General features: G+C 45.9%; 3 protein-coding genes and 3 pseudogenes across 5 annotated transcripts in view; 2 read left to right on the top strand and 4 right to left on the bottom strand.

Moving 5' to 3' along the window:
- Positions 1 to 12,635, top strand: part of LOC100283047 (uncharacterized) — a 79,286-nt gene extending 66,651 nt beyond the window's left edge. Inside the window, exon 9 of the mRNA NM_001371894.1 lies at positions 12,404 to 12,635. Within this exon, the coding sequence (NP_001358823.1) occupies positions 12,404 to 12,410 (7 nt within the window). The 3' untranslated portion in view covers positions 12,411 to 12,635. The remainder of the gene's footprint in view (positions 1 to 12,403) is intronic.
- On the bottom strand, positions 4,643 to 4,809 carry LOC111590418 (uncharacterized; annotated as a pseudogene).
- LOC115101003 (Nucleobase-ascorbate transporter pseudogene) lies at positions 4,982 to 7,853 on the bottom strand (annotated as a pseudogene). The gene is made up of 5 exons (NR_163864.1): positions 7,487 to 7,853; positions 6,274 to 6,594; positions 5,747 to 6,101; positions 5,380 to 5,660; positions 4,982 to 5,296 (listed from the first exon to the last, which is right to left on the bottom strand). The product of NR_163864.1 is annotated as a Nucleobase-ascorbate transporter pseudogene (transcript).
- LOC103642644 (ribosomal protein eS7 pseudogene) lies at positions 9,782 to 10,142 on the bottom strand (annotated as a pseudogene). The gene is made up of 2 exons (NR_165381.1): positions 10,069 to 10,142; positions 9,782 to 9,965 (listed from the first exon to the last, which is right to left on the bottom strand). The product of NR_165381.1 is annotated as a ribosomal protein eS7 pseudogene (transcript).
- An 847-nt stretch (positions 12,636 to 13,482) lies between the features above and the next one.
- LOC118473567 (uncharacterized) lies at positions 13,483 to 14,132 on the bottom strand. Its single transcript, XM_035963416.1, has 2 exons — positions 13,972 to 14,132; positions 13,483 to 13,883 (listed from the first exon to the last, which is right to left on the bottom strand). The coding sequence occupies exons 1-2, from the start codon at positions 14,130 to 14,132 to the stop codon at positions 13,673 to 13,675; spliced, it is 372 nt and encodes a 123-aa protein (XP_035819309.1). The 3' UTR covers positions 13,483 to 13,672.
- LOC100273292 (UNC93-like protein 2) lies at positions 13,807 to 16,290 on the top strand. The gene is made up of 2 exons (NM_001147733.1): positions 13,807 to 15,119; positions 15,765 to 16,290. The coding sequence occupies exons 1-2, from the start codon at positions 13,948 to 13,950 to the stop codon at positions 16,003 to 16,005; spliced, it is 1,413 nt and encodes a 470-aa protein (NP_001141205.1). The 5' UTR covers positions 13,807 to 13,947; the 3' UTR covers positions 16,006 to 16,290.
- The last annotated feature ends 8,222 nt before the right edge of the window (positions 16,291 to 24,512 follow it).

Below are 24,512 nucleotides of genomic sequence, written 5' to 3'. Positions count from 1 at the left end.
CCACTGGAACCATCCTGCCAGATGGAGGCGGCCTACCGCTGGCACAAGAAGGCTAGGCTGCTCATCGCACGTGGTGCCATCCACACCGTCGCATCCGTGTACATCTCCGCCGACAACCTGCTCTGGAACCTCTACCTCTCCTTCGCGGCGATCTGGATCGGAGGTGAGGCGATGACCACTTGCCCCTGTTTATAGCATGCAGGAGCGGGTGGTGGCGGTTGGATGGGATCGGAGGACGTGAGCGAGGTGAGCGGAAGACGCGGACGACAGCAGTTTTCGCCTGCGAGATTAGTGGGGGGGGGGGGGGGGAGAAGCGACCAACACATGAAACGGTTTCGTGCACGAAAGTGGTGCTTTATGATAGTAGAGATTTCTTCCTTTTTTTGAATTTGAAAACAAAGCTCTTTGAAAATTTTCGGAATTCCGAATCCCGTATGAGGGCGAAAACGAAAATTTTCCCAAAATTTGTTCGGAAAACCCTGGTGCTGACGAGTTCATGTCACATAGAGGCCTATGTGTCTAGGCTAAGATTTGGCCACATTTTGACCTTGTTTGAACTTTTGACCAAATTTGTACGAACAACCCCGTTTTCATTCACATGGTTTGTAGCGAACAAACCACATGGATGAAAGCTGGGACGATTGAATAAATTTTGGTTTAAAGTCAAATGTAGCTAAAATTTATCCATGGTCTAAGGCCCTAGACCAATCAGGACCATAGACCAGTCGCACATTTGTCAATAGTGCGCGGCAAAGCGCGCCAGCCGAATACCCTACCACGAAATTAGAAGCAAAGAAGCAATTGAAATCAAAATGTATCAGGGGTGCCACCGTCTGCATGCGGGCCACCAAAATCATTCCCGCGCGCTCTCTCGCCTCCGATTTCCACGCGCTAGGGTTTCATTTGCCCGATCCAGCATTACCATGGCCCCACCTAGACCCCTTCGTCGTCGAGGCGAGATTGAGATGGCGGGACCTCGCTGCTGCGCCTCCCTGATGGCGTCGCGCAAGAAGAGGATCCTAACGTCGACATCCCACCACTGCGGTTGCCCGAGGGATTGTCTGTGGACCCCGATGTTTCCCTTTGGGGCGACTGGTACGTGATGTCAGGCGATGACTCCGATGGTTTGCCTATAGACAAGGGTGGCGAGGAGCCGCAGGGCCGCGAGGTGGAGGAGCAGCAACAATAGGGTGGTGAGGAAGGTCACGCCGTGGGACCAGAGGAGAGAATGAGCATCACGACCAATATGAATCCATATACGATTGAAGGAATTTGGTTGAGCCAGAGGATTCGGGTTCTCGTGTGCCCAGCGATTCTGACGACGAGCTTTACCATTTGGAGACTTGCACTTCCATTGAGATAAGAAGTTGGCTGATGTAGAGTACCTGCGAGCTCGTCTAGACAGATACAACACAATATTTGAGTGTGTTATTATGTGTTTTGGAGACATTAGAGACGTGGTTTATCACATCTAGAATATAGAATATTCAGGCTGAACAATCGCCGCGGGTCGGTAAAATGGAACGTCTTTTGCAAGCAGAACAGTTAAGCATTACACTTGGGAGTCTTTCCTCACACTTGAAGCGTCTTAGTCAGATATTTGTTGATCACTATGTGGACAAAAGCCTTATTTACAAAATCTCTCAGCATCTATCTCAATTAGGGACCAAAAATATTACCGTGTAGCCACAAAATATCTGCTACTATACTGAAGCTATCGCAAATGCTCTCAGAGCACTGCCTTTTGCTTTGTCTGCAAAAAGTCCTGGACGTATCAACTATGAAGACCTTAATGCCTGTGTGAGGTATATGCTGGAGAGAATTGGAGTGATTGACTGAGAAAAAATACAGTACCCTTGCGTTGATGATCATGACACGCATGCTCAACCTCAGGAAGAGCCAATAGCGCTGGTTAACAACGATCAACAAGCTTACGAGGTAGACAAGGTTCAAGAGGACGAGTATGTGTCACTACACAATCTTGCACTATTGCTGCTTTCAGAAGACAAAGATGACCCTGGCTCACTTTGTCCCAGCCCAAACAACTCTGGTTGTCCGTTGTTCTGTACGCCGAATTCTTGTAAAAAGAAGGCCATGTACTTATTGTTTTGTTGAATCCGACATAATCCTAGATGCAAAAGGGGTCTCGAGTAAGCCATTTATTCTTTCATGCACATGCAGCAAGCATTGAAGGAATCTAAAAATAAATCCGTCAACAAACACAAATTTTCAGATGCACTGCCACCAACAGCTGCAGGAAGCTCGAAGTAAATCGGTAAGGCTGCATGTGTTTTAGGCGCAGGTACAAAAGAAAACTCAGATCTCAAATGGCTACGTATAATTGATTTTCGTTGGTCCAAAAATACTCCATTATTTCACCTAATTGAAGTAGACTTCATGGCTGCTGTTCGCAAAGAGTCATTTGGAACCAGATTGGTCTGTAGTAAACTGGAGATGTCAGTAGTAACTGATTTGGATGCTGTTCACTAGTATTTGTTCTTTCTTAGCTGCTAACTGACAAACCGTTGTTTCCTATGTACTTCATCTAGCCAAAATTATATTTCTTTTAGGTTTCGACTATATTCATTCATTATCACATGAATGTATTTGGTACATATGTCTAGAACTCTAGATTCATCGATATCTATCCGAACATGGACAGATGAAAGGGAGCTAAAAGGAACTATGATTTGGGATAGCTTCTTCATTATATGAACTAACTGAAACAATAAAATGCAACCAATAATGCAATACCTCAATAACACGACAAGCTGTTTGGTGATGGGAGAGGCAAAGGTGCTGGTCCAGGAAGAGTGGGCAAAACCTCTGGAGGCTCAACATCTTCGGGGTACAAAACCTGCTCATTGTCAAGATCCATCGTTTGCTGAAGGATAGCTTGTACACGGTCTTCAGTGCCACCAAAGTCCACAAAATTGTTACAGTTATGAGCCCACAATTCTTTAGTGGGCAGCATGCCAATAAGCGCTTGGACCTCTACAACAATAGCATCGACATGGTAACAAATATTGGGTGGCTGCATGGTAGAAGCTAGATCCATCTGCGAGACCAAGTGTGACAATGGTGTGACCATCCCTCTGTTAAACTGGTGATCCCGAACGAACTTGCTTATTCTATGAAGATCATGAGAGAAGCCCAATTGTGTCTCTTATGTTATGTGCCTGCTATAACTTATCCATGTTTTCGACCTAGGCCCAGCATTCCTCTAATGTCTAACTAATGTCGTGTAGCATCTGTCATGTGTCTACAAAGAGGAAAGAAGAAATAATGTAGTAGGACGACATGCACTGGAGACCTCATGATTTGTTCTAGATGTGATAATTCTCTAATCAGTACAAACATATCAAGTTTGTCATCATCATAGCTGTCTGGGCTGGGACAAAGTGAGTCAGGGTCATCTTGGTCTTCTGAAAGCAGTAGTGTAAGATCGTATAGTGACACATAATCCTCATTCTCTTTAATTTTGTCTACCATATAAGCTTGTTGACCGTTGTTAACCAGCATCATTGGCTCTTTCTGAGGCTGAGCATGCATGTCATGATCATCAGTACAAGGGTGCTGTATTTTTTCTCGATCAATCGCTCTAATTCTCTCCAGTATATACCTCACAAGCATTAATGTCTTCATAGTTGATATGTTCAGAACTTTTTGCAGACAAAGCAGAAAGCAGTGCTCTGAGAGCATTTGAGATGGCTTCAGCATAGTATCAGATATTTTGTGGCTACATAGTAGTGTTTTTGGCCCTAATTAAGGTAGATGCTTAGAGTTTTATTAATAAGGCTTCTGTCCACATAGTGATCATCAAATATCTGACTGAGATTCTTCCATTGTGACGAAAGACTCCCAAGCGTAATGCTCAACTGTTTTGCTTGCAAAAGGCGTTCCATGTTACCGACCTGCAGTGATTGCTCAACCCGAGTATTCTGGATGTGATAAACCACATCTTTGATGTCTCCAAAACACAAAGTCATAATAACACATTCAAATACTGTGCCATATCTGTCTAGATGAGCTCGTAGGTTCTCTGCATTAGCCAAGCTTATTATCTCAAGGGAAGTGCGAGTCTCCAAATGGTAAAGCTCGTTGTTAGAATCGATGGGCACACGAGAACTTGAATCCTCTGGCTCAACCAAATTCCTCCAATCGTACATGGATTCATACTGGCCATGATGCCCATCCTCTCTTCTGGTCCCTTGACGTGACCTTCCCCGCCACCCTGCAGCTGCTGCTCCTCTACCTCGCTGTCCTGCTGCTCCTCGCCACCCTCGTCGTCCACAGGAAAATCATCAGAGTCATTGTCTGACAGCACGTACCAGTCGCCCCAAAGGGGAACGTCAGGGTCCACGGGTGAGCCCTCGAACAACCGCAACGGTGGGGTGTCAACGTCAGGACCCTCTTCTTGCGTGATGCTATTGGGGACACGTGGCAGCGAGGTCCCGCCATCTCGATCTTGCCTCGACGGCGAATGGGCCTAGGTGGGGCCATGGTAGTGCTGGATCGGGGGAATGAAATCCTAGCGCAGTGGAAATCGGAGGCGAGAGAGCGCAGGGAATGATTTTGGTGGTGCGCATGTAGACGGTGGCACCCCCGATGCATTTTGATTTCAGTTGCTTCTAATTTCGTAGTAGGTTACTAGGTGAATGCCCGTGCGTTGCGACGGCACACAAACATATTTAATATCCATAAAATAAAAAATAAATTTAATATTAGAGTGAACATATGGTTCACATATCAGATATTAAACTGATAAGCACAAATATTACACCTTAGCTAAAAGGCTGAGAAATGTATGAGACCCGAGGTGGTGGTATGTGGGAGCGTTGCACTACGTGTAGCTTCCTATCGTGTTAGACAGAAATAAGACAACATCCTCAGTGTTACAACAGCATTACATTGCTCGACAGTAGCAAATAGGCTAGCATGAATAGTGTTACAACAACACTACATTCCTCAGGTGTGTTCCCCTATTTTTTTTATTTTTTGGATGAACACTAATGGTTATGAGGTGAATAAAGTGGCGAATAAAGTACCCTGCTATGAGTTTGAGATAATTCAATGTTGTGTGAGAAAGAGCAAAACCTTGACACACTTTGCCCACCTGAACCAGCATGAAACTTTCTCCGGCAATCGGTAGGGTTCCAATGTCGCAGGATCCACCTCGAGGGATTTGGGATCTGTCCAAATGTCTACTGCCTGGCACTGTGTTGTCAAGGATCAACGCGACAAGGAGAGCCACCACAACGTCGATGGATAGGAGCGCGTTCACTGCATAGTTCAGCTGCAGGACAATTTAGACTGTCAGTAATTCGATTGATGGGAACACATTCTAGCTGCACGGGTAAGGAAGGCAGCAGAGCTCACCCCGCTGCTGGCTGTGCGAACTGGTCCACTTGACGCTGCAGCATATGAAAGAAGATAGCTGGGCAAGATTAGGTTGGAGCTGGGTTCATACTGCTGAAAGTATGCGGGTATCGACAAGGAGATGAACAGGGTAAATCCAACTATTATCATGTTCCTGGAGCTTGCTGCTTGGGTGTATCGCAATATGGACATACCAAGCGCGACAATTAGCGCCCAGGTGAAGCACAGAACAGAGGCGGCCAAGGCAAGAGGTATAGATGCTAGGAGAGCTCCGATTTTACCTACAGGCAAGGAGCTCAGCTTTAGGAAGTCCGCACTTCATAAAAAAATGATGGGACATAATTGCAGTATAGAAGCCGCATCATACCAAAGAAGGAGAAGATGACTAACACGGCTGCCCCAAGCTGCAAAGCCCTCCTGCTGCCCATTTTGGTTGTTTCGAGGGTGTGTATGTTCTCTGTTAACGTTGTCGATCCTGTACCTGTACCCCACACTCCAGCAATAAACGTTGAAACCCCTTCAAGCCCAATCGCTCTGCTGACAACTCCACGTGTAAAGGGAGAGGATTAGAGAAGTACCACATCCCAGTGTAGTCAGCAAGCTCCCAGTGTAGTCAGCACACAATCAGCTACCCGCACTAAGGGTGTAAAGGGAGAGGATTAGAGAAGTACCGCATAGACAAGGAAGATATGGTTGCCAAACAAGGATATTTTTCTCATGTACTGAAATGGATAAGTACATTAGTTAGTAAGATATAGAGCGATACAAGTCAGGGGGACATGCCCAGTCAAAATGATTTAAATACAAATAGGTATTAAGAAAACACAGGCAAGGAGACAAAACGGCAAGATCTGATTAAGTTTTGTTCATCAAAAGAGAGTTGCAAGGATATACCAGAGTGCACAGAAGAACCAACAGAATGAGGGGCATGCTGATTTCTACACAGCTGCAAGCCTGAGGGAAACCATAACTAAAAATGCCAAACCCACTGCAGCAATAGTTGGTGCCACCACCACTGGATTTATTAACCTGTGAAGTCAGGGATTGAACATATTCAGTTTCTGTGAGGTGTATTCTAGATTGTAGAGTTCTGCATTTGTGTTTCTGGACATACCTCAGAAACAGTGAAATAAGACCAGTGTATCCTAATATTATCTGGAATACTGAACCAACAAGTATAGCCCCTTGTAGTTCCCTCATTATGTGCTTGAATTTCTGCATATCAAACGAAACACATTTAAGTTAACTGAGGAATGTTTGGATTAATAAAAGTGGAATGCTTTCCCACAACCTACAATGCTAAATCCTGATGACAGGTTTGACTGAATGTTAAACATAGTTCAATGCAAGCTCAGGCCATTCCAGAACAAAACCTCACATACTACGAAGGAAATATCAACGGGAATTGGATCAACATCAACACATCGTTACATGAAGATCTGGACTGCTATGTAGGTCAAAGCAGATCTCCTTTGTATCCTTATAATAGAACCAGGATCATTAGGGATTTAGGGAGTAAAGATGAAAAAAGTTTCTAAACTAATGCCCTTATGTGAGAGACAGTGGTTCATGGGTATTTGGTAGTCTGCATACACATGAGGTTAGTGTCACCCTGACAATAGATGAGGGCAGGCAAATTCAACCGCCAATTGACTCCATTCATGGGTACAAAAGAGCTTGGAATATATGTCAAAATTTACTAATTTAGCTCACAGCACATATACTTTATGAAAGAGCTCTTTTGTTTACTTCCTTCTGTGCTATCATGTCAATTTGCAAGGTTTATAAGAAATTACTATCAACTTCTAAGGCCAGACACCAAAGTTATCTCAAGTTCCATTGTCTGCACTCTGCACCATTATCTGAACACCTGGTAGACAAAAAGAAGAGATTGTCCCAGGAATCCTCCAAGTGATTTAGCTCCGATGGATCTCCCCTTTTCAAACAGACCCCAAATTGGATCCTAAATGCACTGGCATTTATATCCAACAATAAGTTGAGCTTGACATACTACATGATGTCACCCCATTTGAATCTCTCAGAAATCCCATATGATGCAGGACAAAAGGTGCAGGTAAAGTAACATGGGCTCTGGGATGAATCATACATTGTCACTAAGATTTCTGAACTCCTCGGAGTTCGCAATTACCAACGCTGGAGCCAAATATACAAAGGAGCTTCCTTGAATCAGTGGAAGTCGAGAACCCAAAAAAGTATGTAGTATTGTAGTAAGACCAGAGACTAATAACATGGTGGAGATGACTGTTGTGGTATCCTCCTGCCACATTAAATGAATTCATCATTTGAAGGTGGTTTTCAGTGTAAATAAGTGCAATTAAGAAAAGAAGGAAAGCTTCATACATCAGAACCACCCATTGCAGGTACGAGTATCAAAGGAACAAAGACAAGTGAACCAGCTATTGACAGGTAATGTTGCATGCCATAAAATATTAGTAGTGCTGCAATTGGAAAAAGAAAAATATGTCAATAGTTATCACAGCAGTTATAATTAGATTGACATCAAATCAAAAAGTCAAAGAATCACATATCAAATACGGATAATTATTTTCCCTTAGTTGATAAACTACGGAAGCCTTCCTACCAAACTTTTCCCTCATAAAGAGCGGTCTGCTCCCTGACGATCCACGTAGCCTGCGCCTCCATGAGCCACATGCCCCGACCGGTCAAGGCAACCGTGAACTCACGTTCCTCAACGGCTAGTGAACTGTGGCCATATGCCCTCTGTGAGCTGAGCGCTAGAGTAGGACATTGTGATGCCCCCGTCACCGTGCTAGAGTAGGACATTGTGATCATCCACTCCTATTAACTAAGAAAGGTGTTGAGGGTTCCCTTGTATTATCTTCTACATGTAACTTGGATTCGCTATAAAATCTAAGTACAAAATCACCTTGGATAAAACTATAGCAATCTTATATCCTAACATCCATGTAACTGCACCAGGTATTCTAGACTACAGATTCCAAGGTTTATTTAGTGCCACAATTTTACATATAATAACCTGGATAAAGAGTGCATAACATTACCTCCCAAATTTCTTGTTGGCCACATATTAGATAGTCAAGTTCTTGAGGTGAAAATATGAGGAGGGATGACATGCCAAAAACCTATGAAACATTAAAATACACAAGAATTATTGGAGTTAACTGAACAAAACAAAATCAGAACAAGTGGAATTAATATAGATTGTATTAAAGCAATGCCAATGAGGTTGTAATTGATTAAACCCTGATCTAAATGCCTCAACCTATCATTTATCCTTGCCTAAACTGTAGCATCCACTACCAAAGTAATATATGCTTCTAAATTATAAATATTGACCTGCAAATGATACTAATAGATTAAAAAATGCAAAGTGAAATCATCAAGATAAATACACGCTAATATGGAACTTCATCACTTACAATTGTGCCTCCTTCACCCTCTTTAAGCACATAATCAGGATAACCTGGATGAGTAAAATTTAAACACAAATCTTCAATAAAAGTATCACGGAAACACAAATCTGCAACTTGTAGCTGGTTGACAGATAATACATACTTCATAGTATTCTGGAAAATACAAAATTAGTAAACCCACCAATTTCTGCCTTAATCCTAGGACCAAAAAAGGAGGTGAATTTAACCTGCAGAATAATATGTGCACGACATCAGTACTCAGATATACTACATACTTAATTCTGCTATTATGGAATGCTTGAAACTGTGCGGATGTGTTAGGGTAGCTTCTGACAGAGCACTTGCTTCTGATAGACGCTTCTGACAGCTCGCGTTGATTCCTGCTGTTTTGGTGGTGTGTAGACCATCGCCTGTAACTGTGGTCAGCTGCAAAGAGCTATGAGCGGGTGGGTGGGTGACGCATGTGTCGTCGTCGAGGTAGGTCACCTCAAACTCGATGCTCCCAATGTTGGACGACGGTCGAAACAATCACGATCGCATCATAGTGACCCTCGCATCATAGCCAAAAAATTCTAAACATATGCTGGGTACAAAAATCACCATAAGAACCAGACTCATAACAAGATGCATATTATGACAAAAGACATATCTATATCACACAGACACTAAGCACTAACAAAACAAAAAGAAGCAGCATATGTAGTACAAGTAGGCATGCCTAACAATAACATGTATGAAAACTACAATTGGTAATGTGGGGTCAGAAGTTTCTGAAAATCCAAAAAAATGATGAATCAAATGGATATTGACAATCAATCGTGACATGTTCATGACAACCAATTTTACGCTAGTGTAATAGAATTACAATAGAATGGAAACTTTGATGCTACATCTCCTAATCATGATAATCAACATAAGTTGCATAAATCTATGTAATCTCATGCCCACTAAATGCATTACCCCGTTCAGGTTTATGTAGTAGCTACAATCAGCATATAAACCTAAACCACGAACAGCAGTAGAAAAAACAAAAAAGAGAAAATCACCTTGCCGCTGAATTTCTTCTCCAGCTCCCTGACGAGTCTGACATGGATCTTCCTAAAGGCCTTGCGCAGGCGGTATGGGACGTGGATGACAACAGCCTTCCTGCTCCCGGTAACATCCATCTGGCTGCAAAGTCACAACAAACATCCTCACCAAATGTCACAACCATGCACCACATGCTACTACATCTCAACGGGCGATAGAAGATAGAAAGAAATGTTACGCATACATAGCATTGTTGATGTACAGGTCCTTGAGGTCGCTCTTGAGCTCCTGGTTCCCATTCTCCAGATCAAAGAAAGCCTGCAGGTACAACAAGCCAAAAAGCACATCACAACCCCGACACATTGGCAACCACAAACAAACAGAGCAGCAGTTCAAGGAAAATAAACGCAGTAAAAGGAGGAGAGAGGAGGTGGGTTGGCGCTATGCTCACCTGGGCAACGGAGTCCTCGAACTCGGAGGGCTCAAGGTCCTTATCCTTCTGGATCTTCTTCCTCGCGGTGTACATCTTGCCTTCCCTTCGCCACCGGACCCTGCGGCCAAGGAGGAGATTCGATAAGCAGAGCACGGATCAGCAACCAGCGCAAGGGGAGATGATAACCATAGAACGCGAGGGCAGATCGATGGAGGCGCAGCCGAAGTGAGCTGAGCCAGTGCTCCTCACGCACGAGACCTACAAGTACAAGCATGACAGCCAAATCGCATCAGTGGGGCACTGCAATGTGCTAGGAATCATAGGTCATTTCGTCAGGGATGAGGATGAGGGTGTTGCAATCAACCAAGCACGAGGGTGTGTACCTTGACGGGGTCGGACGCGGCGACGCGGGATCCAGCGGCGATGGCGCGGAGGGGCGCGGAGAGCGCCGCCATGGGTGGGGGTGGGGAATGGGAGCGGGCGGGCGGACCTGCGCGTACGGTGTGCTAGGGTTTGACTGACGCCGCGAGGAGGGGGGCAGGAGCGAGGAGGTTTTGCCTTTCGGGCTCGGAGGCGAGCGGGCAACGGAGGGCGGAAGGTGGTGACGCCGCGGAAGCGTTCAGCGTGTGATCGTTCCTCGAGCGGGCAGGAGGGGCTGCGGGGGCTGCGGCAGGAACGCCATGCGTGGGAAGGGGATCGCGGGGGCTGCGGCAGGGAAGCGGATGCGCAGGGACGAGTGCGGGAGGGACGTGGGATGCGTCAGGGGCGTTGGATGCGGGTTGGACGTTCTGGATGCGGCAGAACGTGCACCACAGTTGGCTGTGAACGCCTACAATAGGTACTTAATTAGTAGTAGAGATTCGGCTGCTGTGCTTTGCCGCGCACTGTTGACAAACGTGTCGCTGGCCTGTGGGCTTGATTGGTCTAGGGCCTTAGCCCATGGATAAATTTTAACTACATTTGACTTCAAACCAAAATTTATTCAATCAGTTCTGCTTTCATTCATGTGGTTTGTTTGCTACAAACCATGTGGATGAAAACGGGCCTGTTCGGACAAACTTTGGTCAAAAGTTCAAACATGGTAAAAAGTTGGCCAAATCTTAGGCTAACACCAGGGTTTTCCGAACGATTTTGAGAAATTTTTCGTTTTCGCCCTCATACGAGATTCAGAATTTTAGATTTTTTCGAAGAATTTTGTTTTTAAATAAAAAATTCAAAGAAAGTAAAAAAGGAAGAAATATGATAAAAAACATGTGTTTTTTGAGCGAATAGGACTAGAACACATTCAAATATAAGATCATTTGCTAGGCTAAAATTTTTATTTTGGTTGAAAGACAAGTTTATATGTAGTCTAATGAACTAGGATCTATAGCTTTTAGTGTCCACACTATCAAAGGGTTGAAAGAACATAATTACTTATCAAATACTACGTGATATACATAGACATTGTTTATTAGATTGAACTTGGACTTTAATGTAGGCTGTGCAATTTATGTAACTTGTATTATGGTCCATGGATAACGATGTACTTGTGTTATTATGATAAATTTAGTTTTCATGCGTTTTATTTGTGTTTTTATGTGACAATATGCACTTGTTATGAATAATTTGTGTGTAATGTATTTGATATGCATTGTACATTGCAATATAAAAAAATGCAAACAATGCTCTATCAAATTCTTAAATTTTCAAACGTTTGGACTTTGGAGCATTTTCCAATAAAAAGACCATTTTCGGCGGAAAAGCCGGAAAATCCGAATTTGAATATGAAATCTCATTTCGGACAGAAAATTCGAAGTTTCTATCGTGATTTCGTTTCCGGTGGAATACATGAAATGGTTTCAAACCGGAAAGCCGAAAGGTAAACCCTGGTGGCCTGGTCAGATAAGGGATGGAACGGGATGTATTTTGCCCTTTTGTTGACTCATTATAGCCGTTGTGTGGACCAAACGATATATATGTATGCAGGCCTTGATTTTGTTAATGCTGCGAACGGAAGGTGCTTGTAATATTTGATCGAGTCTAGTATAGCTTGCGCATGAATTCCGAGCATGCAGGCCAAAGACAATTTTAATCCGTGCTGGTTTGGATGTTCTGCCCATGTTAGACCACGACCATTAACAACAGATTTCTGCACACTGTGCAGGTTATGACGAGGCTAGGGTCTTCCAGGGAACCTTGGGATTTGTCTCTTCCACGCGCATGGATTTTCGGAAAAGCTACTACGCATTTCGATCAGCATCCACGGAGTTTATTATGTATGGATGTATGTGTTCCCTCAGCACATTGACATCTTGTATATATGCCCAAAAATGAATGTGAACCATGTGGAGTGTTTCTGAAAAAAAAGGAGCTGAACCCTGGTTGGTTGTTGTAGCAGAGACTACATGTGCATCTCTTGTGTTTGACATGCAATGAGTGTGAGCCTAGTGTGTGCCGTGGCGTATCGTGTCTGGCCGGTCCTGTTCGATTGCTTAAGAAACCACGAAAAAAGAAAGCTTTACAGGCAGGGCAGGTAGTAGCCTGCTAATTTTTAAGGGCTTGCTTGGTTACCGGGCGGCAGGGGCCGTGGATTTTATAGAACGCATGGGACGGAGTTTGAAAGCATTTGTAATTCTGAACTGGGACTGGATGAATCCGAAAGCGATTGACGCTTTGCTATGGCGAGGAAAGATGGGAGGCCGGCGCTGCCACGCGAACTCTGAAAGGAGCCCGACGGATGATGATAGGGTATCGCGGGAGTCGAGGATCGGTGGTCCATTCTTGTTTCTTCTGTTGACTTTGTACCGCCATGCCATGCCATGCGGCCCGTCTCGATCTGATCGGGGTAGCCTAGCCCCTCGAAAATAGCGGATTCAGTTCAGAAACTGATACGCAGCTTTCATCTCTCTTCAGGAAGAAGGAAATAGAAGAAAAGAAAAAAAAACTGCTGCTGCCTTCTCTTGTTCGCAGGCCAGAGGATATGAGCTGTATCAATCCACGGTTCTTGTTCTATACGTGAGCTGAGACAGCATCAATTTTGGAGTCGAGATATAGGCCACATCATCCATGTCGTCGATGCGACCTCAGACTACAGCTTTGGTAGCTAGCTACCTCGCACTAGGACGGACAAAGATGCAGTAGCGATCATGTCCAAAACAATTAGCTGGCTCTTTTTGTCTTGTATTCCAGGGACCTAGCGAATGTGGTTTACTAGGACGGACAAAGATGCAGTAGCGAATCATGTGCAAAATTCCAAACTGAAGAATCCGATTGCTGTGCCTTTGAGGTAATCAGCAGCGAATGTCCGTGAACCTTGATTGATGCATGGGGGTGGGGATAAAGCTAGGCTAGGCAAATTTATTTTTTATTTTTTCCCCACTTGCCTAAACAATATCCTATAGTATTGGTCGCGTCTCTCTCTCTCCTCCAAATGTCACGATGTAGGTTGTTCATCTCCGTCCCCCAAATGGCGCCGCGACGGGAAAACTATATAAACAAACAAATCATCAGGATCCATCTCCTCCCTATATATACGCCACTCTCCGTCTTCGCCTTTGGTCTCCATCACTGATTCTGATTCTGATTCCAGCCACCCTGACCGGCGAAGCGCGGCTGACATTTCCCCCCCACCATACCGCCACCACCTGAGAAGAGATCGATCCAATCAGATTAACCAATTAGCAGGGAGGGAGGAGAGGGGCAAAGGCAATGGCCGGGACGGAGGTGGAGGACCCGCCGGCGGCGGCGTTGGAGGTGCCCGCGAAACGCGGCCTTCTGCGGTACAACTCGCCGCTGGCGCAGGTGTCCCTGCTGGGCCTCATCTGCTTCTGCTGCCCCGGCATGTTCAACGCGCTGTCGGGCCTCGGCGGCGGAGGCCAGGTCGACCCCACCATCGCCGACAACGCCAACACCGCGCTCTACGCCTGCTTCGCGGTGTTCGGCGTGCTGGGCGGCGCCGCGCACAACCTGCTGGGCCCGCGCGCGACGCTGCTGGCCGGCGCGCTCACGTACCCGCTCTACGCCGGCTCCTTCCTCTACTACAACCACCGCCCGGGCTCGCAGGTGTTCCCCGTCACGGCGGGCGCCCTGCTCGGCGCCGGCGCGGGCTTCCTCTGGGCGGCGCAGGGCGCCGTCATGACGTCGTACCCGCCGCCCAACCGCCGGGGCACCTACATCTCCCTCTTCTGGTGCCTCTTCAACCTGGGCGGCGTCCTCGGCGGCCTCCTCCCTTTCGCCCTCAACTACAACCGCGGGGACAAGAAAGGGAGCGTCAGCGACGGCACGTACATCGCCTTCATGGCATTCATGCTCGTCGGCGCCGCGCTCACCGTGCTCGTGCTGCCGCCCGCCAGGATCGTCCGCGACGACGGCACCAGGGCCACCAGGGTCACCTTCTCCTCCCCGGCCACCGAGGGCGCCGAGATCCTCAAGCTCTTCGCCAACTGGAAGATGCTGCTCGCGCTGCCGGCCGCCTGGGCCAGCAACTTCTTCTACACCTACCAGTTCAACAACGTCAACAGCGGCCTCTTCACGCTCCGCACCAGGGGCCTCAACAACGTCTTCTACTGGGGCGCGCAGATGATCGGCTCCGCCGGCATCGGCTACTTCCTCGACTTCGGCTTCGCCAGCCGCCGAAAGAGGGGGCTGTTCGGGGTCGCCGCCGTCGCCGCCGTCGGAACGGCCATCTGGGGAGGCGGTCTGGCCAACCAGCTCAGCTACAATGCCGTGCCGGTGCCCGACCCCATCGATTTCAAGGACGGCCACCGCTACGCCGGGCCCTTCCTGCTCTACTTCAGCTACGGACTGCTAGATGCCATGTTCCAGAGCCTTATCTACTGGATCATCGGCGCACTCGCCAACGACTCCCAAATCCTCAGCAGGTACTAAACAACTCAAAAGTACTTCCTCCAAATGATCTGTTGCCTGAAACTAACTAACTAACTAACTAGTATTCTACTCATCAGTTGACAATCCAGGCTTGGCTTGTAGACAGTATAGGCATTAATAAATAAAAAGACAGTTCCTTGTTAGTCAAATTCAGTAGAGATCTGGATTGGAGATTCAATTAACTACTGACCACTTGAAGCCATGCAAGAATCACAGAAGATACGCTACAAGTTTATGAGTATTCTTTAGATACCAAATCTCATCTTTAAGACGCTGACACAGAGTTCATATGTTAGGCAGCTGAAATTCATCTTTAAGATGCGAAATTTCATCTTGCAATATCTCTTTCCCAGATTAACTTCATCTTAAAGATGTTAGTAGTAAAGCATCGCCAATAGCAAAGGATTTCCAACAACAATCGTGAGAAGATTTTGGGGACAGAGATTCTTATCCAACATGCCTTTTTTTTGTGTGTGTGTGGGGGGGGGGGGGGGGGGGGGGGGGGGGTGGTGGGGGGAATAAAATTTAGTTGAAATTAGTTTGGGACGGCAACATTTTAGCAGTATCTTATGTTCCGTGGATGGAACAGACAAGACAAATCCTGTGTTCTAACTCTGATGGATCGGATGCCGATGCAGGTACGTCGGGTTCTACAAGGGGGTGCAGAGTGCGGGAGCGGCGGTGGCATGGCAGGTGGACAGGCGCCACACGCCCCTCATGTCCCAGCTGATCGTCAACTGGGGGCTCATGACCATCAGCTACCCCTTGCTTGCGCTGCTGGTGTTCCTGGCCGTGAAGGACGAGAGCTACTCGGTTTCGTCGGTGGAGGACGGCCGGGAGAAGGACAGCAAGCTGTCCGCGCCGACCAGCTTCCACTGATGAAGAAGAAGAAGGATAGACCAAGATGCACGTCACTGTAATTGTAACACGGTGTTTCCATCCAAGTAAGTTTTAGTAGTAGAAATCAAGAAACAACTGGAGCATACTCAGGGTGTGGCGTTCGTTTTTAAGTAAGTTGTAGTAGTATTCGTTTTGGTGATTGTTATTTATTATAGCACCTCTGGGTTAGCTTGAGCATCATGCTTCCTTGTCAGTGGTGTGACCAAGAAATTGGATAGAATCTATATGAAGGAATTCTTTTGCTATTTAAAATTGTTCTCTCTCATATATCCCTCTACACACATAATAGTTTGTTGGGCGCGGCAGCACACGACAAACACATGACTCCGGTTTCTTGCTCTTCCGTTCGACCTGTGCCATTCATTTGTTGCTTGGCCCGTCAATTCAGCTCTTGCTTTTCCTAGCTATTTTACTTTTCAAATTTTGCTTTCTTGCAAATTACTAACGTTGCAAATAATTGTCCCTATCGGAAATCAGCGAAAGCATATACTGTTGTTGCCAATTGTAAGGCTGGACATTCGGTCTATTAGGATAATTCGGTTCTATCTATTCGGGTTTTTGAAATTTCGGATTATGAAAAATAAGAACCAAAATTTTCAAAATAATTTTAGGAACCGAACCTAAATAGACCCACAATTTCGGTTCGGTCCACCGAATAGACTCAAATAGTAGAGAGATTATTATCTTCTGTTAAAATATATACAATTAATAATTAATTGAAAGTACTATTATTACACCAAGTGACTATAAAAAATAGCATACTGAGATATATATATGTCGGGTACCGTAATTAGGGGTACCCCCAATGCTTCTTAACCTGACTGGAAAACATCCTCAAAACGGACCGTAAAGACTGATAGGCACGGTTCAAGTCAAGGCCTCGTCTACCAAGGGACGCGAACTCGTCTCGTCCGAGCCCGGCCTCGGCAAGAACAGTAGTCCCAGACGGATTCACGCCTCACCCGAGGGCCTCCTCAGGCAAACTTTGTCGTGCATCGACCTCGGCCAAATCGCCTTACCAACCGACCGTATCACATGCGCATTTAATACGGGGATCGCCTGACACCTTATCCTGACACGCGCGCCTCAGTCGCCAAGGTCAAAGTGACCGCAGTCACTTCGCCCCTGATCGATTCTGACAGGAAAACAGCACTATTCACCCCGTTCTTGACTACTGTGCGAACCACCAGGGTAAAACTGACGACAGTAAGTCACGACCTCCCCCGAGTTTAGCCTCGGGCGCAACAGGGAGCTCCGCCTCGCCCGACCTCAGGCCTCGGCCTCAGCCTCAGCCTCGGGAGAAGGTCTCCGCCTCGCTCGACCCTAGGCCTCAGCCTCAGCCTCGGCCTCGGGAGAAGGTCTCCGCCTCACCCGACCTCGGGCCTCGGCCTCAGCCTCGGCCTCGGGAGGAGTCACAACCTCGCCCGACCTCAGCTTCGGCCTCAGGAGAAGTCTCTGCCTCGTCCGACCTCGGCCTCGGACCGACTACGTCACAGGGGATACATCATTACCCTACCCCTAGCTAGCTGCCTCAGGCTACGAAGGAACAAGACCGGTGTCCCATCTAGATTACTCCGGTAACAGGTAATGATGGTTCCCCGCGTGCGTCCATGACATCGGTTGTTCTCAACTCTCTACGAAAGCATAGAAACGTCAGTAGGACCCCTGCCGCACCGCCAGCTGCGCTTCTACAGGGCTCAAGTACTTCTCCGTCGGCCATGTTAGCACATAGCTACACCCCCATTGTACAGCTGGACCATCTCCTTGTATCTATAAAAGGGGATGTCCAGGGCCTTCCTGAGAGAGGCAGAGTGGGCCTGCGCGCGGGCCGACGAGAATTAATTAATCCAAAGCATCCTCGTCGGCTACATTAATTCCCGTCGGCCTGCGCGCGGGCCGACGGGAATTAATTAATCCCAGTCGGCCAGAATAAGGCCGACGGGGATTAAATAATTCCCGTCGGCCAGACAACGTAGCCGACGGGGATTAAGTAATTCCCGTTGGCCCGCGCATAGGCCGACGACGATTAAGTAACTCCCGTCGGCCGCGCCGCCAGGCCGACGAGAGTTATTCGAAATAACCAACGCCGGGCCCCTTTCTTCTTCCTTTCTGTTTCTCTACGCCCGCGCCATCTCTACGCCCGCGCCATCGTGCTGCCCTGCCCGCGCCCCGCGCCCGCCCGCACGCCGCCGGTGCTGCCCGCCGCCCCCGCGCGCCGGTGCCCCCGCTCCCCGCACCGCCCGCACGCCGCTGGTGCGCCCGCTCCACGCGCCGCCGTGCTGCCCGCCGCCCCCACGCCCACGGCCGCCGCCCCCGCCCGGGCGCCCGACGACCGCCGCCGAACGCCGTCGCCCAACACCGTCACCCGCCGCCGTCCACGGTAGCCGCGGCTTCCCGACATCGACGTCGTCCATCAGCGTCATCCACCGACGTCGTCCACCACTGTCGTCCGCGCAAAGCGAGCGAGGTATATTATATATTGTTTTATTTTCGTGAGTTTTTTGTGGCCGACGGGAGTTAACTGTTATGTGATTAAATTTTGTTTAAATTTGTTAATTAACAGTGTTAGTAGTCTTCATATTTTTAATTTTATGTTGCAAATATAAAATGTGTTGTTTAATGTTATTAGTTAATGAATTGGATGATTAATGTGATGTGTTATACAAATAGTAGTTATTTCAAATATTATTATTTAATGAATTTGATGTTATGCAAGTAGTAATCATGTTAATGTGATTAAGTTATGTTATGTATATATATAGTTTAACTACTTATCTATAGATGTATGTGTGACGTTTAGAAACATGAATGTCTCACACACGCAATTCTTATTCGTACACACAGCCGCAATAATGGGTGATAGACATGATTGGATGTATGAAGGTTTCAAGAAGGGTGGGTGTCACACAAGTGAATGGTTTGCCAAGACGCAGATGTTTCTGGACCATGCAGCTGCTTTGTCACAAATAGATAATATTAGGTGTCCATGCAATAAATGTAGAAATATGACGAGCCACACCAAGAGGCAGGTCACACTACACCTGTGCTCGCATGGTTTTGTGCCAGGCTATAAGGTCTGGTATCTCCACGGGGAGTCACGCCTTGAACGAGCAGCAGAAGTAGAAGTTGATGACAGTGAAGATGATGTTGATAGGATGGACCAGATGCTTGAGGATCTGCAGCCTGAACTGGCACCAGATCATCATGATTCACCTGCACCGGAGGTTCAGAAGTTCTTCGACCTACTTAAAGCGTCAGAAGAGCCTCTTCACGGGCACACTAACATGATCGTACTCGAATTCGTGACCCGGCTGATGTCAATCAAGTCCAAGTTTGCATTCTCAATTAATTGTTACAAGGAGCTTGTGGATTTGATTAGCGAGGTTCTTCCTACGGGTCACAAGATGCCCAAAGACATGTACCAGTCCAAGAAATTGCTTGAAGGTCTTGGTATGGAGTATGAGAAGATTGATGTTTGCCAAGACAACTGTATGCTTTTTTGGAAGGAACATGGCAGAGAACAGAAATGCTTAAAATGTGGGAAGTCGAGGTACGTGGAGCTTGTAAATGAAGATGGGGAGAAGGTGGTAACAAAGGTTGCACATAAACAGCTTCGGTACATGCCTCTCACTCCTAGAGTGAAACATTTGTTTCTCTCGAGGAAGACCACTATGCACATGAGGTGGCATAAAGATTGTACGGACAAACAAGATGGGTTAATGGTGCACCCGTCAGATGGTGATGCATGGAAGGCTCTTGACAAATTTGATCCAGATTTTGCCAGCGATGCAAGAAACGTTCGTATCGGCTTGGCAACTGATGGTTTCATGTCGTTCAATATGACCGCTGCGTCGTATTCATGTTGGCCTATCATTGCCATACCGTACAACCTTCCACCTGCTCTTTGCATGAAATATGAGTTTATGTTCCTTTGTCTTGTTATACCTGGGCCTGAGCATCCTGGCGTATGCCTCAATGTGATGCTTCAACCACTGATTGAAGAGTTAAAGAAGCTATGGCAAGGTGTGGAAGCCTATGACTGCTTCAAGAAGCAGAAATTCAATCTTCGTGTTGCATATCTGTTCTCGGTTCATGATTTTATGGCGTATGGTATTTTCTCTGGATGGAGCGTGCATGGTAGATTGACGTGTCCTTATTGTGCTAAAGATACAGATTGTTTTCGTCTTAGTGCTGGTGGCAAGATATGTTACTTTGATTGCCATAGATGTTTTCTACCCTTCAATCACCCCTTCAGAAGGCAGAGAAAGGAATTTAGGAAGGGCACCATCAACACGAAGGGACCGCCCAAGCAACGTAGTGGGATAGAAATTATAGAAGAACATATGAAACTTGTCCTAGACGAGAGTGGGAAAAGGTATCAAGGTTTTGGTGAGGAGCATAACTGGACTCACATATGTGGCTTGTGGGAGCTTCCTTATGCTAAGTCATTGATTTTGATGCACAACATCGACGTCATGCATCAAGAGAGTAACTTTTGCCAAGCCCTCATAAATACATGCATGGATTTCCCTGATAAAACAAAAGACAATGACAAGGCACGCATGGACTTAGCAGTGATATGTGATCGTCCAACCCAAGTGCTTAGAGAAAACGGAGGCAAACCAAAAGCTGACTATTGTCTGAAATCTAAGCAACGGAAAGAAGTGATGAAGTGGATGAAGGATATTAAATTCCCCGATGGTTATGCCGCTGGTTTTAGAAGATCTGTGAACTTGAAGACAATGAAGATGAATGGACTGAAGAGCCATGACTTCCACATAATTATGGAGAGGCTCATGCCTGTAATGTTTCGTGGGTACATTTCCGAAGTTGTGTGGAAAACATTAGCTAAAGTTAGCTATTTCTACAGACAGTTGTGTGCTAAAGAAATCAGAAGAGATGTGATGGAACAGCTGGAGAAAGAGGCACCAGTGCTTTTGTGCAAATTGGAAAAAATATTTCCACCGGGTTTCTTCAATCCTATGCAGCATCTCTTTATATATCTTCCATATGAGGCTAAGGTCGGTGGTCCTATTCAGTATAGGTGGATGTTTCATATAGAAAGAGCTTTGGGGAGGAAATGAATTTGTATGATGACTTACATCAGTTATCTATTGGAAGCGTAACTGCCAAAAGCTATGGACGTTACGACGTCAATGGATATCGCTTTCGTTCAAGCATTTTCGAATCAAGTCATCCTATGGCCGCCACTCAAAATAGTGGAGTCGTTACTAGGGCAACCGACATGGAAGGACACGAAGCCTGCTATTACGAGAAAATCAAAAATATAATCGAGATTACATTTGCTGGAAATAAGCCTTTAGCGCTAGTTTTCTTTGAGTGTAAATGGTATGACCCGAAGTATTATAGGACCGAATTTGGGATGACACAGATCCAACCGGAAAATTTGCTTCAAGGACACGACACGTATATCCTTGCCCATCAAGCAGACCAAGTTTATTTCTCAACATATCCATGCAAAAAGTTGTCTAAATGGAGGGTTGTGTACAATGTAAATCCCCGCGAACGCCTATACACTCCTGGTGAGGACGAATATCAAATTGGTCACCTTGAGCAGGTTGATGAGGTGTTTCAAGAAGAAGAGTTGCCAACTAGTTTTCATATTGATCCTGCACCGGCATTAGATTCACTAGTTGCAGACGTTAACGACTTAACTTTTCCCGAGAGACGGAGAAGACAACCTGTTAGGAGAAAAGTTACATGGCGACCTCTGCATAGAAAAGAACAAATAGATCCTGATTTTGATGATATTTAACAAGTAAAGTTGTTTTGTTATTTCATTTGTTTCTATTTTTAAGTATTATGTCATTTTTGATGCACTAATGAATAATTTCTTATTTTTTATGCAGGATGCCGCCAAAATCAAAGAAGTCAGTAAAGGGGCTGTTCAAGGGCGTGGGACCAGTGGGGCCAACAGGGCGAATCGGCTGACAACCCGATGGATGATATCTCGAGAGGCTCTTCAGCGACACGCACACGTTGCTCAAGAAAAAGCCACTCAGTAAAGCCTCGTCACACAATAGAGCGAGAGGCTGATAGGACTTTAATCATGCCACATGGAGATCGGTGAGTGTAATATATTAACTTATCTCATATAACTATTATGTCTATTGTTAATGTTTTTATGTAATGCAGGAATTGGGAGGACCTGTCCTTTGACGGCAAGGGACACCACACTCAGGTTAACCTTACGTTGGGTTCTCTTTGCCGCCTTCACTACCCTGGTATAGTGAAGGTGTCAAACGGTGATACGGAGGATGATGTGCTCGTCAGTACCTAGGACGAGTAAAAGTTTAAAAAGGAACGAAACCACACCGACAAACAGGGACTTGTGCGTAATGACTTTTGGGTATGAATTCTTTATTATTTTTGTTATGTTTCTTAATATTGTAAATCTATGACTTATACCATTGTATTTGTATTCTTTATGTTGTAGCTTCGATATCGGTTGCCTGACGGAGAGGATTACATGGGGCACGCTGAACGTGTCTTCCAAAACAATGCAAAGAAGCTGGTGAAGGATGCCATATACTATGCGAGAATTTAGGCTACAAACCTATATTTTCAAAAGCATCCGGAAGAAGCAGGCCCCTTGAATAAAAAGGAAGAGTCCTCAAAGATATATTTGACTGAGGATCAATATCGTGAGGTTAGTATTCAATTTGTTTTACCCTTTATATTGATTGTTGTGATTGATATAATATGTAACATTGTGTGTGCAGGTGATGGTTCCATGGATGGCGCCCGTGCCTGATGCGTACTATGCTTGGTGTCAATATTGGGCTTCCGAAGGCTTCCAGAAAGCGTCAGCGCATCACAGACAATGTCGAGGAACCAATCCTAACCACAAGTTTGGCGGTGACGACATGATACGAAAAGCTAAAAGAATGGTAAGTTTGATCTAGCTATGTCGATCAGCAAATAGTACTATTTCTTATGAATGTTTTTTGTTTATACAGGAAGCTATGAGTGGCCAAAAGCCTAGTGACATTGAGGTCTACCAAGAGGGCCACAAAGGACTAGACCCGAACAACCCTGACCAGCTCTGCAGCCAGACAGCCACGGATCGCTTTGTGAGTTTTGGCTCAAAAGTTCAAACGTTCAAAGTATATAAATTCCTGCATTTGTAAGGTTGTGAATGATGTATAGGCGGCATATGGGGAGGAGATGGTTCGTCGCCATGGCCCTGACTTCGACTGGCGCCATGAACCGGTGGATCCCTCGGTGGTGTACGCAAGTGGTGGTGGCAAAGCGCATGGACGATAAGCTCTAACTTATGAAATTATATGGTTGACACTAAATTGATTATGCAGTAATCACATTTTTTGAATCACTTATAGATACACACTCTTCGACGGATTCATTGACTCATCGTCGGTGAGATCTCAGAGGATGGGTTCATCTTCCCGTAGCTCATGCTCTCGTTGACCGAACGAGCAGGAGTTGGAGATTATGAGGATGCGTGAAGAGATGAGACAACAACGCGAATTTATGGAGGCTTGCAATGCACATAACCAAGCGATGTATCAAGTGAGTACACATAATCCGAACTCTAAATTATTATATTTCAATACAACATCTTCAGTAGTAACACATATGTGTTTAACAGTTAATGCAGCAATAGGGCATGGCAACAAATTTTCCACCGCCACCACAATGGAGCCAATTTGCAAACACACCAGTTCCACCACCACAGTTCAACACCCCTCCGACACATATACCTGCACCTGGAGATAGGGTATGTTTGATAACTCTCGATTAATTTATACACTTGTATACTTTTTGATATTTGCATTTAACGTGTTGATATTTGCTAACTTGCATAGGTTATGCCTGAAGCGGGTGGTAGTGGGTCTGATCCAGCAGTAGGGACTGGATTTGTTGACTCGCTCTTCGCGTTCCCTCCTCCTAGTGGTGGTGGCGGCAGCGGTCAAAGCTCTAACCACCCAAGTGGTGGTTATCTCTAAACACTTGAACTTATGTTTGAAATGTCGTACTCGTTGGTGGATGTTATGTTTCAATACTATGTCGTACTCGTTGGTGGATGTTATGTTTCAATACTATGTCGTACTCGTTGGTGGATGTTTTAATTATAAATGCACGTGTTTATGTCTAAATGCATGTGTTTGTGGATGTCGTATCTCTAAATGCATGTGTTTGTAATGTGGTTGTTATCTGTGATTTATGTTATGTGTGATATATGTTATGTGTGCACAAATAGTGACCTAATTTAGTGCTATTTTTGTAGCAGTATAGGGTAATTTTCGTCGGCCTAGTTAATTCCCATCGTCTATGGTCGAACCGACGGGAATTAATTAATAACGCTTGTTGGCCCAGTTAATTCCCGTCGGCCACGCAGGGCCGACGGAAATTAATTAATAACTCCCGTCGGCCTGGGGAACCGACGGGAATTAATAAATGACGCCCGTCGGCCAGCAAAACCATCGGGAGTTAGCCTTAATTCC

The sequence above is a fragment of the Zea mays genome, chromosome 10 (assembly GCF_902167145.1).
Source record: "Zea mays cultivar B73 chromosome 10, Zm-B73-REFERENCE-NAM-5.0, whole genome shotgun sequence".
In the NCBI taxonomy this organism is placed as follows: Eukaryota; Viridiplantae; Streptophyta; class Magnoliopsida; order Poales; family Poaceae; genus Zea; species Zea mays.
This window is presented reverse-complemented; position numbering and strand designations above follow the sequence as displayed.

Coding starts and splice junctions, on each gene's coding strand:
- LOC100273292 (NM_001147733.1), top strand. CDS start 13,948: ATGGCCGGGACGGAGGTGGAGGACCCGCCGGCGGCGGCGTTGGAGGTG. Junction 15,120..15,764: donor GACTCCCAAATCCTCAGCAG/GTACTAAACAAC, acceptor ATGCCGATGCAG/GTACGTCGGGTTCTACAAGG.
- LOC118473567 (XM_035963416.1), bottom strand. CDS start 14,132: ATGGTGGGGTCGACCTGGCCTCCGCCGCCGAGGCCCGACAGCGCGTTG. Junction 13,884..13,971: donor TCCAACGCCGCCGCCGGCGG/GTCCTCCACCTC, acceptor ATCTCTTCTCAG/GTGGTGGCGGTATGGTGGGG.